Source organism: Thalassophryne amazonica, chromosome 2, assembly GCF_902500255.1.
Source record: "Thalassophryne amazonica chromosome 2, fThaAma1.1, whole genome shotgun sequence".
In the NCBI taxonomy this organism is placed as follows: Eukaryota; Metazoa; Chordata; class Actinopteri; order Batrachoidiformes; family Batrachoididae; genus Thalassophryne; species Thalassophryne amazonica.
In genome coordinates, this window is record NC_047104.1 from 70,966,083 (window position 1) to 70,981,701 (window position 15,619).

The 15,619-nt window shown below is 42.8% G+C and overlaps 1 protein-coding gene across 1 annotated transcript in view; it reads left to right on the forward strand.

Moving 5' to 3' along the window:
• The first annotated feature begins 9,671 nt into the window (after positions 1-9,671).
• Positions 9,672-15,619, forward strand: part of galnt2 (UDP-N-acetyl-alpha-D-galactosamine:polypeptide N-acetylgalactosaminyltransferase 2) — a 233,169-nt gene continuing 227,221 nt past the window's right edge. Inside the window, exon 1 of the mRNA XM_034187676.1 lies at positions 9,672-10,076. Coding sequence (XP_034043567.1) covers positions 9,981-10,076 — 96 coding nt within the window. The 5' untranslated portion in view covers positions 9,672-9,980. The remainder of the gene's footprint in view (positions 10,077-15,619) is intronic.

A 15,619-nucleotide genomic window follows, 5' to 3' on the forward strand; every position in this document is an offset into this window, starting at 1 on the left:
AGGAGCCTGAAAGCTGAAGGCTCTGCCTCCCATTCTACTCTTACAAACCCTAGGAACTACAAGTAAGCCTGCAGTCTGAGTCTTTTCTGTTTTTTTTTCTAAAGAACTTAAATTTTATTAATTTTTATCAACAACAGAGCAAATCACATAATCATACTTCACAGATGGAATTTAACATAAATTTGAGCATGTTTTAAAGATGTTAAAAAAAAACCAAGCATCTCAGCATTATATTTCACAGCAAGTTACATCTGGTTTCAGATCAGAATCATGATATATTCAGGGGATAAAAGTCAACTTTTAAGTGGCATATCTAAGGCATTCTACATTACAATGACACAGAGAGGGAAAAAGGAAAATGTGGCAATAACTCAAATGTACTCATCAGGCCTTTACATAAATAAAGCTTCTGCATGGCCCTACCGTAGACAAAAAGTAAACCTTTGAAGTGTTAATGAAAATATTTTTTCCAGTTGGTAGTTCCCCTACTTTTTGAACCCAGGCGCTGTAGGAGGATGGCTCTAGTTGCATCCATTTAATTGTAAAGCATTTCAAAGCGGCTGTAAAAGTAACATTTAAAAATATGATTTAGCCCTTCCCTGCACACTTGCTGGAACTATACCTAGTAATGCCACTGCAGTGGTGGGCACAGTTCAGCTAATCCGCTAATTAATGAAGCTAATGTTTTCATTATCGGATTAGCGTTTAATATAACTTTGAAAACCATAATCAGACCAATTATCTTCAGATACATTTTGGTCCGATAACTTTTAAATCCCTAACATGTTTTTGCAGGCGTTGTGAATAAAGCTTAGACAGCTAAAAACATTTGGTACATCTGATATGAAAGATTTTAGTGCTTATCTGTTAAATGTTTCGTAGCAGATAAACCACTCTATTCTCTGTAAACAGAGGAGAGCTGGTTTCAGGAGAAACCGCTCTATCCTCTGCACTCAGAGAACTGGTCACAAGATAATTGCTCTTGACACCATCTTAACTCACTGACAATATCACCCAAGTCATCCAGAGGCATACAGTTTTAACTTATGGTTAAAATTTTAACCAAACTAATTTCGGACGTGTTATTTAAATTAGCATCGCTTCTGAAGTTTTATAAAGTGAAAACATCACCTATATGTTCTAGTTTTAAAGTATTGCACTAAATTTGAAGGTAAGTATTGCACTAATTTTGAAGGTTTTAGTGTGGACATGCCTTGGCAGTGTTAGTGATTTGTGGGTAAAAGTTCATGACAGGAGAAATGCATTTGAGATGCTCTGATTGGGCATCACACGGACGGCAATATTAAACTCTTTGTATATTGTGCCTAAAACTCTCATGAATATATTCTCTGGGTTTATAGACGTTGTTTTCTTTGTTTTATATAAAAATGCCAGAAGAAGCTCAGGTTGCTTCTCCATTATTTTCAGTTAGAATCACTGTGAGCTGCAGTCGTTTCCTGTTTGCTCTTTAACGTCGTGCTTATTGTCCTTTACAACACTGTTTGTCGCCTTTGTTCCAGAGTGACATATATATACGAGATGTCGTAAGATGTCTGAAATTCGGTTTGCTTTTTTAAATTTTAAATTTTTTTTTAAATTCCACGCAGATTAAACGTAGCAGACACAGGTTATTACCTCCGCCAAGGAGGTTATGTTTGTGCTTGTTATGTTTATGTTATGCTTAATGGCTTTAATTGTGCTGCCCAGAAATACTACTTAAAAAAAGGAAGATTAAGTCCCCCTTCTACCTTGCTTCTTTGGAGTGTTTTGTATTTTATGCAAGGGTGCTTACTTTGCCATATGAATTTTGAGATCATTTTATCCAATTCAACAAATGTGGATTTTGGTATTCCTACTGGTAACGTTTGGATCAAATATAACAATCTTGGGAGAACATTCATACGTATAGTGTTAATGCGACCAAGAATGGAGAGAGGTAATGCTGACCACCTCTCTAGGTCAGTTTTTTTTATTATGTCCAGTGTTTAACTGTAATTAGCCTTGAAACAAATCATGTAAAGAAAGAGGGATAATGATTCCTAGGTATTTAATGCCAGCTCTAGACCAAGTACAATGCATTTTTAAACTTATGAGACCCATGCACCAGAATAGTGTCTATCCTGCATATGTGACTATTACAGTATGAAAATAAATGAGGACATTTAGAAAACAAAGATTCTTTCAGTCATCCAACATCCTGAACTGATTTCTTTGTTTTAGAAACTGACTAACCATGTTCAGATCGAATGTAAAATTAGAGCAAATCAGCTAAAGTAACTGCAAAGAGTGATCTCCTGTTATGTCAACCTTTTTGTGAAATCATTTATCTTCAGTCAAGACCTCACCAAGAGGAAGCTTTATTATGAAAATGGTGATTGGTAAAGACAGGCTGCTGCTCTAACTCCATCAGGGATATCCGGCTAATCACATTACTGGCCACACCTCTGAGAACTAGTTTTTAAAAACAAAACAGCATTTGAACACAATTATGTGATTAGAATCACAATATAGGGGTGGTGGCCAAGTGGTTAATGCGCTTGGTTTCAGTGCGGAAGGTTCCAGGTTCAAATCCCACCCCTGCCACATTTCTCCATGTAATGTGGAGTTGCGTCAGGAAGGGCATCCGGCGTAAAACTTGCCAATTCAACATGCAGATCCACCTTGGATTTGCTGTGGCGACCCCGAGTGCAAACAAGGGAGCAGCCGAAGGGACTCTTACTATGTGATTAGAATCACAGCTATGACTACAAAAAAGTAAACTAACATGACCTCTAACATGGAGATCATTACAGAACATTCTTTGTACTGAAACTAGCCACGAAGAGGAGATGATTAAAGGTTAGACTGACTATAGTTGTGCTGTTTTTCTTTTAATTTATTGTTGACCTGCACAATGCTTCCCTCCTTCCTGGGGACCTAACTGGATAAAAGAAAAAAAAAAAAAACTAAATATAGAAATTTAATGCCAACAGCAACGAATGTTGTAAGTAATCATAAAATGCAAGACCGTGTTAAGTATGCTATGTTGTAAAGTTTGGGTAAACATGATTTGAGCTATTTTAGAGTTCTACTCTGTCATTAGCCAATTGACACCCATGAGTTTGCTTGTCACCAATTTTTTTATGGGATTTCTCTCACACAGCGCCTTTGTCAAAGACTTGATATACTGTGGACAGAAAAGAAAAAATAAATCAAGGCAACGTTTTACTACATGAATGTTCAAAATGCTATTGTGTGACAATTCCTTCCCACATTTTGATTAATTTGTGTGCATGAGATAAATAGAGGTGGCACAGTGGCTTAATGATTAGCACTGTTTCTTAAAAGCAAGAAGGTCATGGGATCGCTTCCTGCCTGGTCCTTTCTGTGTGGAGTTTGCATGTTCTCACCGTATTTGCGTGGGTTCCCTCCAGGTGCTCCGGCTTCCTCCAAAGACATTCAAGTTTGGTGAACTCACACACACACACACACACACACACACACCTTCAACCGCTTAGTCCAATTAAGGGTCATGGGGGGGCTAGAGCCTATCCCACCAGTCATAGAGCGTGCGGCAGGGTACACCTAGGACAGGACGCCAGTCTGTCACAGGGCCACATATAGACAAACAAACACAGTCACACCCACTCGCACACCTACGGACAATTTAAAGATTCCAACCCACCTAAGCCACATGTCTTTGGATGTGGGAGGAAACCGGAGCACCTGGGGAAAACCCACGCAAACATGGGGAAAACATGCAAACTCCACACAGAAGGCCACAGGTGGGAATTGAACCCATGACCTTCTCGCTGTGAGGCAACAGTGCTAACCACTAATCCACCATGCTGCCCAGTTTGGTGAACTTGAAACTTTAAATTCATTGTAGGTGAGAGTGAATGTATCTGTCTATACGTGGCACTGTGATAGATTGGCAGTCGGTCCAGATTGTACCCCGCCTCTTGTGGGATAGGCTCCAGCTCTCCCATGAACCTTATGGCCCAGTCACACGGCACTTAATGAAGGGCAACGAAGCCCTAACGAAAATAGAAATCTGGACTTTCGTTGGCATCGTTTAACCTTCGCTCAGCTTTGTTCCTGCAGCGGGCACTTTGTCTGGATTTTTAAACTGTCGAAAATTTGAACAAAGGGCAACGAAAACCTGAATTTGTCCGTATTTCGTTTTGCTCTCGTTCTTGACGGTTTCTTATCATTTGCTTAGTTTTTGTAACGTTAGCCTTTGGTTGACTTTGTTCAACCAGATGAATGTTTTCACACAGTACAAAAGCAGTTTTTGAGCACTTTTGTGGAGGAGAAGCAGCTCCGTCCCAGTGCCGAGTCCTGGAACACAGAGATGCAGACACACAGGCACGTTTAAAGCGTAAAGATCAGCGTTAGCTTCGGTTTCGTTTCGTCCCTCTTTCGTCCCTTTTGCGCTCTTGATTCGCAGGCTATTCGGTGATAAAGTGCGTTCGTCCACCTTTTCTCAACGAATTGTGATTTTATTTTTTTTTTGCTTTTTCCCCTTCATTCAGGAATCATCGTATGCTGTGTGACGGGGCCATTAATTGGAATAAGTGGGTATAGAAAATGAGTCAATGAATGGGATAAATACTGTTGACAGTGCATTAGTTCAAATCGTTCATTCCAGTCACCACCTGCTTAAAAGAGTGCTTGTCCTCATACCCCTCTGCAGTCTGAATATGATCAATTGCGATGATATCAGGAGCTTTTCCTCATACCTTTGATGATCTTTGGGCTGCAGAGATGATGCATAGTTGCTAGCCTTGCTCATTAGAAATAAAAAAAAAAAAAGAATATATATCCTTACAAAATGTCTGACTGAATGACCAACAACTGACACGATTAAACGTCTGTGATTACACACTGCTACCAAAGTTATTTTGCCTACCATCCAGTGTCCCTGCCCCAGAAAAGGGGAAGGTAAACAGTAATCAGCGATTGTATTAAAGGCACAATTTGTTATTATTTAAACTCATTAACCAAAATGAAGCTTTTATTTTTCCTAAATATAGACTTTGGTGATTCTTGACTGATATATGAAGTCTGTTATATTACCAGCTGGAAGTTATGATCACATGACTTCTGGTTGCCTTCTGCTGGTAATGTCATCATACAGTGGTGGTGTTGGTGCAGTTTTCAGCCTTTTATATTATATCAAATATATTTTTGAAGGCACACAGGCACTATACCACCAAAATACCCACTTTCATTTGCATTTAGCATCAAGCCTTATAGGATTTTATGAGAACAGATAAAGAACTGCAGTGGACAAACTTGCATTATTTTCATGGAATGAAATGTTCCTGAATGCTTAAAATGTCTTCTGGATCGTGGCAGAAACAAAACTTGAAAGCACCTAAAATCTTTCAGATATAATTCAAAATAAAATCCTTCAATTTCTAGGACATTATCCATCTGCTCACTAAATGTAATTAACATCCTCACAATTTTCTGAATTAAATGTTGATATGTGCCAAATATTCTTCTGGCTCTCAGTTCCAGAATGTATTACCAGATCTCCTCCATAACTGAATCACTTATTTCCTGGAACATTATCTGTGTGCTCACTAAATTTCAATGAACTCTGTCAATTATGTTTTGCATTATCGTGCTAACAGTCAAACAGACAAACCACTGACAGAGCTACCTCCTTGGCAGAGGTCAAAATGTATTGTGTGTTCAATGGAGTAAAACATTATCTTGTTAAATTTTTCTTGGTCTATAACCACTCTGGGGCTCCATACAGGGTCAGATCCAAGATTTGAAGGGGGTGAGGAGGAGGATGGATTTGTGAATGTGTCTGGTCATGCTTCCCTAGGGGTTCGGGGGCATACTGGGTCTTTGTCTGTCCAGGAGAGGTCATTGAAGATCTGGACTCCCAGGAAACCGAATGTGTGGACCCTCTCTACACACTTGCCGTTGATGTGGGTGGGTGGGGTCAGATCTGATCCTCCTGAAGTCCATGATAATCTCCTTTGTTTTTGTTGGTGTTCAGTGCCAGATTGTTGTCTGAACACCAGGTTGTTAGCTTTTGGACCTCCTCTCTGTAGGCTAGCTCGTCTCCCTTCGAGATCAGTCTGACCACTGTGGTGTCGTCAGCAAATTTGACAATGATGATAATGTTGCTGTGGTCTGGACTGCAGTCATAGGTGTAGAGACAGTACAGGTGGGGGCCCAGCACACAGCCTTGTGGTGAACCGGTGCTCAGTGTGCAGGTGAAGGAAAGGTATGGGCCAAGTCTCACAGTCTGGGGTCTTTTGGTCAGAAAGTCCTTGATCCAGGTACATGTGAGAAGGAGGAGGCCCAAGGTGTCCAGTTTGGTGATCAGAATTTCCGGAATGATTGTAGTGAATGCCGAGCTGTAATCCACAAAGAGCATTCTGGCGTAGCTCTGCTGTTACTCCAGGCGACTTCATTATTACAGGTGTGAGGGCCACAGGGCGGTAGTCATTGAGGGTGGTTGTGGGTGACTTTTTAGGTACGGGGATGATTGTAGCAGATTTCGAGTAGGCAGGTGGGGATGACTGCTCGGGCCAGGGAGAGATTAAATATCCTACAGAAGACGCTGGACAGCTGGTGGACATGTGCTCTGAGCACCTTGTAAGGCATCCGTCTGGGCCAGCAGCCTACCTGGGGTTCACTGCCAGGAGCAAGCGCCTCACATCGTGCTCACCTACAGTAAATGGGGGTGTGGGGGGGGGGAGAGACCAGGCAGCGGCATTTTTTCATGACACATGGGGGGTGGCACAAGCACTTAAAAAATCATCTGCACTGCAAAGTGGTTTTCTGTTATGAGTCATATCACTGTGTGGAGAATTGGCAAATGTATGCCCCCTGCAGCTTTCGGAGAAGATGCACAGAAGCACTGAGAAGAGAAAAGAGAACGGGCACGTGGGGGAAGAAGAGTACAGACAGTAGCGACATGACAAGTGAGAAGAGAAATGGACACGTGACTCGTGGTGCCATCTTTGGGCCAAATTCACGTTCGCTGTTAAGCTATCTGCTTGTATACTGAGTTTATTTTTCGCTGAAAAATGCCGGGTTGTTGTGCTTTGGGATGCACAAATAGACACAAGGGTGCAAGATGTACAGAGTCCCTTCAGATCCCAACAGATGGAAAATTTGGGAAAATAAAGTCAGCAGTGTGGGATGGAAGCGACTTCATTTCATGCAAGTGTGTGTGTGTGTGTGTGCACGCGCATGGGTGCGACTGTACCTATGCACGGATCTGTTGCTTGTTGTGGTTAACTGATAAAAAAAAGTTGAAAAGGTTTATTTACTGTGTGCATCGACCAAGAGCCTGTGTGTGTGTGTGTGTGTGTGTGTGTGTGTGTGTGTGTGTGTGTGTGTGTGTGTGTGTGTGTGTGTGTGTGTGTGTGTGTGTGTGTGTGTGTGTGTGTGTGTGAGAATGTGTGCTTTAATGTGTTATGTTTGTATGTATGAGTTTATTGTATCTCTGAAAACAAGTAATTACTTTTTAAAGAAAAACAAAGGTGTATTTTTAAAGCCCCTCCTGTCCTGTTAATCAAAGCTTTTAAATCATTTTAAGTTACAAGGCCTACTTTGTTACATGTAGGATGTTCAAATTCTCTCCAGGTATCATGACATAACCCAAATTATTATTGCTACTACATGTATTCACAATCATCAATCTTCTCACTTCTTATTTTCTGCTCAATGTTTCAAACAAACCAATATCCCTTTACAGGCAATCTAATGTTGGAGCTTTTATTCATACAACCCCAATTCCAATGAAGTTGGGACATTGTGTAAAATGTAAATAAAAACAGAATACAATGATTTAAAAATCCTCTTTAACCTATATTCAATTGAATACACCACAAAGACAAGATATTTAATGTTCAAACTGATAAATTTTATTGTTTTTCTGCAAATATTTGCTCATTTTGAAATGGATGCCTGCATCACATTTCAAAAAAGTTGGGACAGTGGCAACAAAAGACTGGGAAAGTTAATGAATGCTCAAAGAACACCTAATTGGAAACAGGTGAGTGTCATGATTGGGTATAAAAGGAGCATCCCCAAAAGACTCAGCCATTCACAAGCAAAGATGGTGTGAGGATCACCACTTTGTGAACAACTGCATGAAAAAAATAGTCCAACCATTTAAAAACAATGTTTCTCAATGTTCAATTGCAAGGAATTTAGGGATTCCATCATCTACAGTCCATAATATATTCAGACGTTTCAGAGAATCTGGAGAGCTTTTTACACGTAAGCGGCAAGGCTGAAAACCAACACTGAATGCCCATGACCTTCGATCCCTTAGTTGGCACTGCATTAAAACCAACATCATTGTGTAAAGGATCTTACCCGCGTGGGATTGTACAAGTGCAAGTTAAAACTCTACCATGCAAAGTAAAAGCCATACATCAACAACATCCAGAAATGCTGCCACATTCTCTGGGCCCAAGCTCGTTTGAAATGGACAGATGCAAAGTGGAAAAGTGTGCTGTGGTCTGATGAGTCCACATTTCAAATTGTTTTTTGGAAATCATGGACATTGTGGTCTCTGGGCAAAAGAGGAAAAAGACCATTCAGAATGTTACCAGTGCAAAGTTCAAAAGCCAGCATCTGTGATTGTATGGGGTGTGTTAGTGCCCATGGCATGGTCAACTTACACATCTGTGATGGCACCATCAATGCTGAAAGGTACATCCAGGTTTTGGAACAACACATGCTGCCATCCAAGCAGCGTCTTTTTCAGGGACGTCACTGCTTATTTCAGCAAGACAATGCCAAGCCACATTCTGCACGTGTTACAACAGTGTAGCTTTGTACTAAAAGAGTGTGGGTACTAGACTGGCCTGCCTGCAGTCCAGACCTGTCACCCATTGAAAATGTGTGGCGCATTGTGAAGCAAAAATACGACAACGGAGACCCCGGACTGTTGAACAACTGAAGTCGTACATCAAGCAAGAATAGGAAAGAATTCCACCTACAAACCTTAACGCTTATTGAGTGTTGTTAGAAGGAAAGGTGATATAACAGTGATAAACATACCACTGTCCCAGCTTTTTTGAAATGTGTTGCAGGTATCCATTTCAAAATGAGCAAATATTTAGTACACTGGTGGTGTATCAAATCGAGCAAAGAAGCAGTTGAGCTCCTCTGTTAGTGACAGGCTCAGGTCTCCTGAAGTCACATCACAGCTTGTGAAGCTGCTGATGCTCTGTAGACCCTGACACACCTCCAGTGGTGGCGAGGGCATCCGGTGTCAAAACCAGTGCCAAATCAACATGCAGACCCACCTTGGATCTACTGTAGCGATTCTGCGTGAAAAAACAAGGCAGAAGCCAAAGGGATTTACTGTGAAACTAGACTCTCAGAGAACACACCTCTGTTAACAGGAGAAGTCTGAACTTGAAATTAACGCAGAGGAGCAAATTCTAGCAAAAATGTAGGATTCACTTCATTACTTTTTGAGACCGGCAGACGGTGGTCATCAACACTAGTCCCTCCGCTTTACTATTTTGTTTGAAAGAGGTAATAATTATAACAAAGAACATCCAGATGTCAAGTCTCGCAAAAAGAGGAGTGGACTCCCCCCGGAGACAATAAAGCCTCTCTGACTCCCCTAGCGTCGGTTTAGTGCGTAGCGTCACGCGGATCTTTTACAGGCAGATCTTTTACAGCGGATTATTTTTTATTTATTTTTTTTTTAAACAATCACTTCCTACACAGAATGTGTCCGTCTCCTCCGCTCTGCTTTAGCAGCACAGAACGCTCGGGCTGATTCCCCGTCAGCCCCCGGCCCTCCCCCGGCGCCGCCTGAGCCGGGGTTTGATTGGATTAGCGTCGGCTAGCCTTTGCCCTCTCACCCCGCTGATGTTGCTGGGCTGCTTCCTGCTCCCTCCGCTCCTCCAAACCGACTGACGAAGCCACACCGGCACGGGCACAGCCTGAAAATCACGCAGGCAGACACGGGCGGCCGGTGACGGAAAGCAGAGCCAGCCATGCGGAGGAAGTCGAGGATATTGTTGTGTTTTGCGGTGCTCTGGGTGCTGGGAATAGCGTACTACTTCTACTCAGGGACAGCGATGAACCGAAAGGTAGGATATCCGTTCTTCAGCTGTTTTTTTGTTGTTTTTGTTTTTAACTCCGTCCTCACGCTCCCTGCTATATTTCCTTCCACAACAAAGAGAAGATGGAGCGTTGTATGTAGGCGCTGTTGTGCTGCTTTTCTTCGTTTTCGGGGGCCGGTTGTGGTAGCGCTGCAGTTATAAAGGGCCTGCTCGGTGCTCATTGATTTGTAGGAGCGCGGACGCGGGGCTGGCCGGTCAGCGGCCACAGACCTGCCGCTGTGCCGCTGCTGCCATCACCGGGAAGCACGTTAACCCGCTTTACCGGGTCTTCACCGCTTATTAAACACTACGAGATAGGGTGAAATCATATGGGATGATACGTGTCCGTATTCGGGTCCGTTCCTGTGTTCCCAGTGCCGGAGGGGGGTTCAGACGCTGCTCCTCCTCCAAGACCCGCCGAAGATCAGGAAGTGTTCAGGTTTAAAGCTCCCACGCATCATGCTGTCATGCGTTTCCGGAGTTTTCACTAGGAGAACATACCGTGTTCATTTAGACTGTAGTGATGTCGGTTGGGTAACATGTCATATGTATGCTGAGACACTGTGGTGTCACTGACTGTATGTGCCATGTGGTCAAGTAGTCAATAATCACCATCAAGTGATGGTATGCTTCAAGGATTGCAAAGGAGTTGTTGGAAAAATGTAACTCGTAGCAAAAGCTGAATGAATCCGATTCATGTGGGAACTTCAAGCCCACTCTTATGCAGGATGGCTGTCGAGACTCAAGGGTATAGATTGAGAAAGAAACAATTAGGTTCGTTTGTAAAGTTCCTGGCCTTGCCCAGAACTACATTCTACTGCTCAGAAATGAGGGCAACAATTAATGTTTTGTGGTATTGGTCCCAGGTTCTCAGTATACATCTAGTGTTGTGTGAGGAAGGGCATTCAGCCTAAAACTTCTGTCAAATCAACATGTAGATCTATTCCACGCAATATGGAACTGATCCATGTGGTGAATTAGAAATTTTCTTGAAGTAGACCTGAAATTCTATTGTTCCAAAAGACTTCTGAACATCTGCAAAGCTGTGGAGCTGTTGAGATCCAGTGTATGTCTATTGGTTAGAGAACCAGAATGAAAACTGGGGAATGGCCTCTTTAATGACTAATCTGGTATCAGTACAAACACTGACTTGTCAGTTGTAGTTAATTTTACTGGGACTCTGCCCTTCACCTCTTGGATGTCTGTTCAGCCACTGGTGTTTGTGGTCAATGGACTCCATATGTATGTGGTTGTTTAGCTGCAACATTTCTGTTTCTGCATTTTGACAATTCTTTGTTGCACTTTTTTTATTTTCTCATCATTGGTATGACTCAAGTAGATGGGCACTCCACTAAATCTGGTCTGCTTGAGGTTTCTTCCTCTAATAATATAAAAATAAAAAAGCCTAATGGGGTTTTTTTCCCTTGCCAGTGTGCTTGCTCAGGGGTGGTTACTTATGTGGGTAACCTATGTTGGGATTTGGCAGTGTATAAATATACTGAATTAAAGGATTGTACAAGTTTCCAATTTTTTATGAATTTCAGAATTTTTTTTTAACCCTAAACCATGAAAAATAAAGTTGCCTAGCAGCTGAGACATCATGCTTGAATCCCCTTTCCAACACTGGAAGCACGCAGTGCCCTTCCAGAAATGGTGTTTGGATGCAATAGTGTAAATAAAGCCATAAATTTTAAATAAAATCTTTGTTCTGGTTCACATACTTTGTAGGACATAGTCATACCAGATCTGTTGTGATGATCCCAAGCACAAATGGGACCAGTCTAAAGATGTGATTGCCTGTGTGCACGCGCATGTATATGCTATAGATCAGGACTCAGATATTTCTGATCTCATTGTACATTTTTACTTCCATTTGCTCAGTACATTGCACAGGATTATTCTTCTGACACATCCAATTGCACATGTGCAGTGGGTCCGATACGGATCCAGACCTGTACTACCTACAGCCTGCTTTTCCAACGTATCCATTTAAAGGGTACACTACAAAGGATTACTGTTCTGGCATTCTCTGCTGAATCTGCTGGTGAGCTCATGTCCGCAGATGATTCAGTCAGTCCTACATTAATCATAAACTCCATCCTCACCCTGGCCTGTATTTGAACTGAAAAATACTGGTAAAGGTGTACAGATACAGATTCTTTATTGTCATTGTAACCAGTACAGCGAAAGGTAATGTGCAAGCCTTTCAGTGCAAATATAAACCTGCGTAAACCATGCGCAGACTTAAAAGCTCTGGGGAAGAAAAGAAAAGTAAACATAAAATTTAACAGTATGAAAGAGGTATGTCTAGAGCAAAATTAAAAAGGAAAAAAAATTGTAAGAATCTAGTAGCAAAAAGAGGTTGCATATAAAAAAGAAAAGTATGTACAAAACTGTGGATATTTTAGTAGCAGTGGATATTGCACATAAACAGATATTGCACTCATTTCAAGTGTGGCATGTGACATGGTTATTTGGTTCCAGTGGCATTCAAAGCTCTAACAGCAGTTAGGTAGAAACTGTTTTTGAATGTGTTTGTACTTGCTTTATTGGCCCTGTACCGTCTTGTCTGCCTGATGGCAGTAACTCAAACAGAGTGGCCAGGGTGGGGATGAGTCCTTTAGGATGATGTTGGCTCTCCTGAGACAGTACAGGCCCCCTGACACGAGCATGACTTTGATTCACACACTTGCACAATCTGTGTCATGCTGCAGAGTAAACTTGTCTTTAACTGGTGTCGACCGAACGTTTGAGGGGCGCCGGTGCGTGCAATTGTGCAAAGAGAATTTTGAAATGTTCAAAAAAATCTTTCACGCATAAATGTCATGCTATATGGCGTCATCTAATTGCCAACACGACGTGCAGCTTGTAAAGTGGAGTAAAGACAAAGTGAACAGAGCAGATTGCATCAGAGCGCAGCTCGTCTGAAGGATTATGGCAAGATGTTAAATCTATCAAAAACACACTTTAACAGCTGCACACAAGAAGGAAAGAACACACAACTGTTTTACCAAGCCATGACAATGTAAACATGACAAATAATTACCTTTTTAGATGGCTCAAAATGCTTTCTGCAGCTCATTAGACGCGCGCATGCGAATGGCTGAAGCTTGAGCGGTCCTCTATGATTCAGGAAGCGATTAGAGCCATTTTCAACGGCCAATTTGCAGAGAAAATGATTAATCCGACACAAAATAATTATTTTATATACACAGCGTCCAGCGCAGAGCTTGTGGCTGGTGATGGAACAAAGAACGGCATCCAGCTGGGATCACAGCAGGGTGGGATCGTCACGACGGGCGTGCAAGTGCGTCAATCAGAAGTCATGCTTGTGTCAGGGGGCCTTAAGCCCCTTTCACACCGGGGCTGCTTTCAGTTGGGTGGAAGCAACCCAGTGCCGAGATGATGCAGCTCAGCGCCACAACAGTGCGAGGGATGCAAAGGACGAAGCAAATCAGATGTCAAAAATTAAACATGTTTAATTTTTTTGCATCCTGTGCTCAACACAGAAATTAAGTGGTTTCAGCGCAGCAGGACAGTACTCAACATGACTGGAAGCCACACCCTCACAAGACAACTTTACCCGATGCCAGTTTATGATTCCTGCTGTGTTCCATTGTTCCTGAAGTATAAATCACGCAGGATTGTTTTTATACCGTGTACACAATGCAGTAAAGCTTCAAGCTCAAAAAAGAGCACAGAAAAATAAAAATGCTGATTGCAGCTACAGCTCCTCACTCTTCTCTCACAAAAGTGTTTAAATAAAATCCACAAAAGTCCTGCTCACAGACTGATTGCCAGAGACAGGACATGTCCACATCCAGTAAAAAGTCCGGACATCTCCAATCCACTCACGGACGATTCGTTCGTGCGGGCACATGTGAACAATTAAAAGAAAAAAAAAAGGTTGGCTGTGCTCCTCACTCTCCCCTCAAACTCTCTCATCATTGTGTTAAATAAAGGACATAAGTCCTGCTCACAGACTGATTGCCAGAGACAGGACATGTCCACATCAAGTATAACTCCAGACATCTCCACATATGCTCACGGATGGTTCCTTTGCACGCACGCGTGGTCAAAGGAGGAAAGATAAACTATAACAGAACTCAGAGCACAGACCTGCAGCTCAGCACAAGAACAAATATAAACTAGAAGAGGAATCAGAGTGCACAGTTTGTCTGCAGCCAAACTGTGCATTTTGATTCCTCTGTGCAGAGAACCTGCAGGCTGCGTTCTCACCTCCTCTCTGCCCCCTGGTGTGTGCACCTGACGCAGATATTCCTGCATCCTCATGACGCCACAGGAAGCAACTTGAAGCACGTCCGGTGTGAAAGGGGCTTTAAGAGTCTTGATGGTTCCCCAGTGTGGGTAGAGGGCACCCAGTGATCTTTTCTGCCACAGGAAGCAACTTGAAGCACGTCCGGTGTGAAAGGGGCTTTAAGAGTCTTGATGGTTCCCCAGTGTGGGTAGAGGGCACCCAGTGATCTTTTCTGCCACAGGAAGCAACTTGAAGCACGTCCGGTGTGAAAGGGGCTTTAAGAGTCTTGATGGTTCCCCAGTGTGGGTAGAGGGCACCCAGTGATCTTTTCTGCCATTTTGGTAACCCTCTGCAGCTCTTTCCTGTTTGCCCCAGTGCAGCTGGCAAACCAAGTACAGAGGCAGTATGTGAGGATGCTTTCCATGGTAGAGTGGTAAAAAGACAAGCAATTTCTGGTTTATGTTATTTTTCCTGAGAATTCTCAGAAAGTGAAGTCTTCGTTGTGCCTTCTTTACCAAGTGTGTGGTGTTCCTGTTCCAGGTCAGTTTCTCATCTGTGTGGACTCCCAGGAAACAGAAGTCCCTGACCCTTTCCACACAGGTCTCCCCAATAATAAAGGGTTGAATGTCTGTCTGTTTTGTTTCTTTTGAAGTCTGTGATTATCTCCTTGGTTTTTGATGTGTTCAGGAGCAGGTTATTTTCTCTACACCACACCGTCTGCTCTTTCCTCTTATCCTGGTAGGTGGACTCATCTCCTCCAGTGATACAGCCTACCACTGTGGTGTCATCAGCATATTTAATGAAGGTGTTGCTGGTGTGGATAGGGGTGCAGTCAGAGGTGTATAGGGTGAAGAGCAGCGGGCTCAGCATGCTGACTTGAGGGGAACTGGTGCCGAGGGTGAGAGCTGTGGATATATGGGGGCCAATCTTTACTCTCTGTGAGCAATCTGACAGAAAGTCATGTGGAATGAGGTAGACTGAGGTTCAGCAGTTTCCTCATGAGGCCATGGGGGAGGATGGTGTTGAATGCTGAACTATAACCGATGAAGAGAGTCAGGAAATCCTCTGTTGACCTGTTGGCCTTGTAGGCAAATTGGTATGGGTCTGAAGTGGGAGGTTATGAAAGACATGATGTGACTTCTAGCCAGTTTTTCCAAACATTTCATCACCACCGGTGTGAGAGCAACAAGCCGGCAGTCATTGAGGCGGGTTATGGGGGATTTCTTGGGTAGGGGGACTGTGGTGGAGGTCTTCAAGCGTGACAGGACAACAG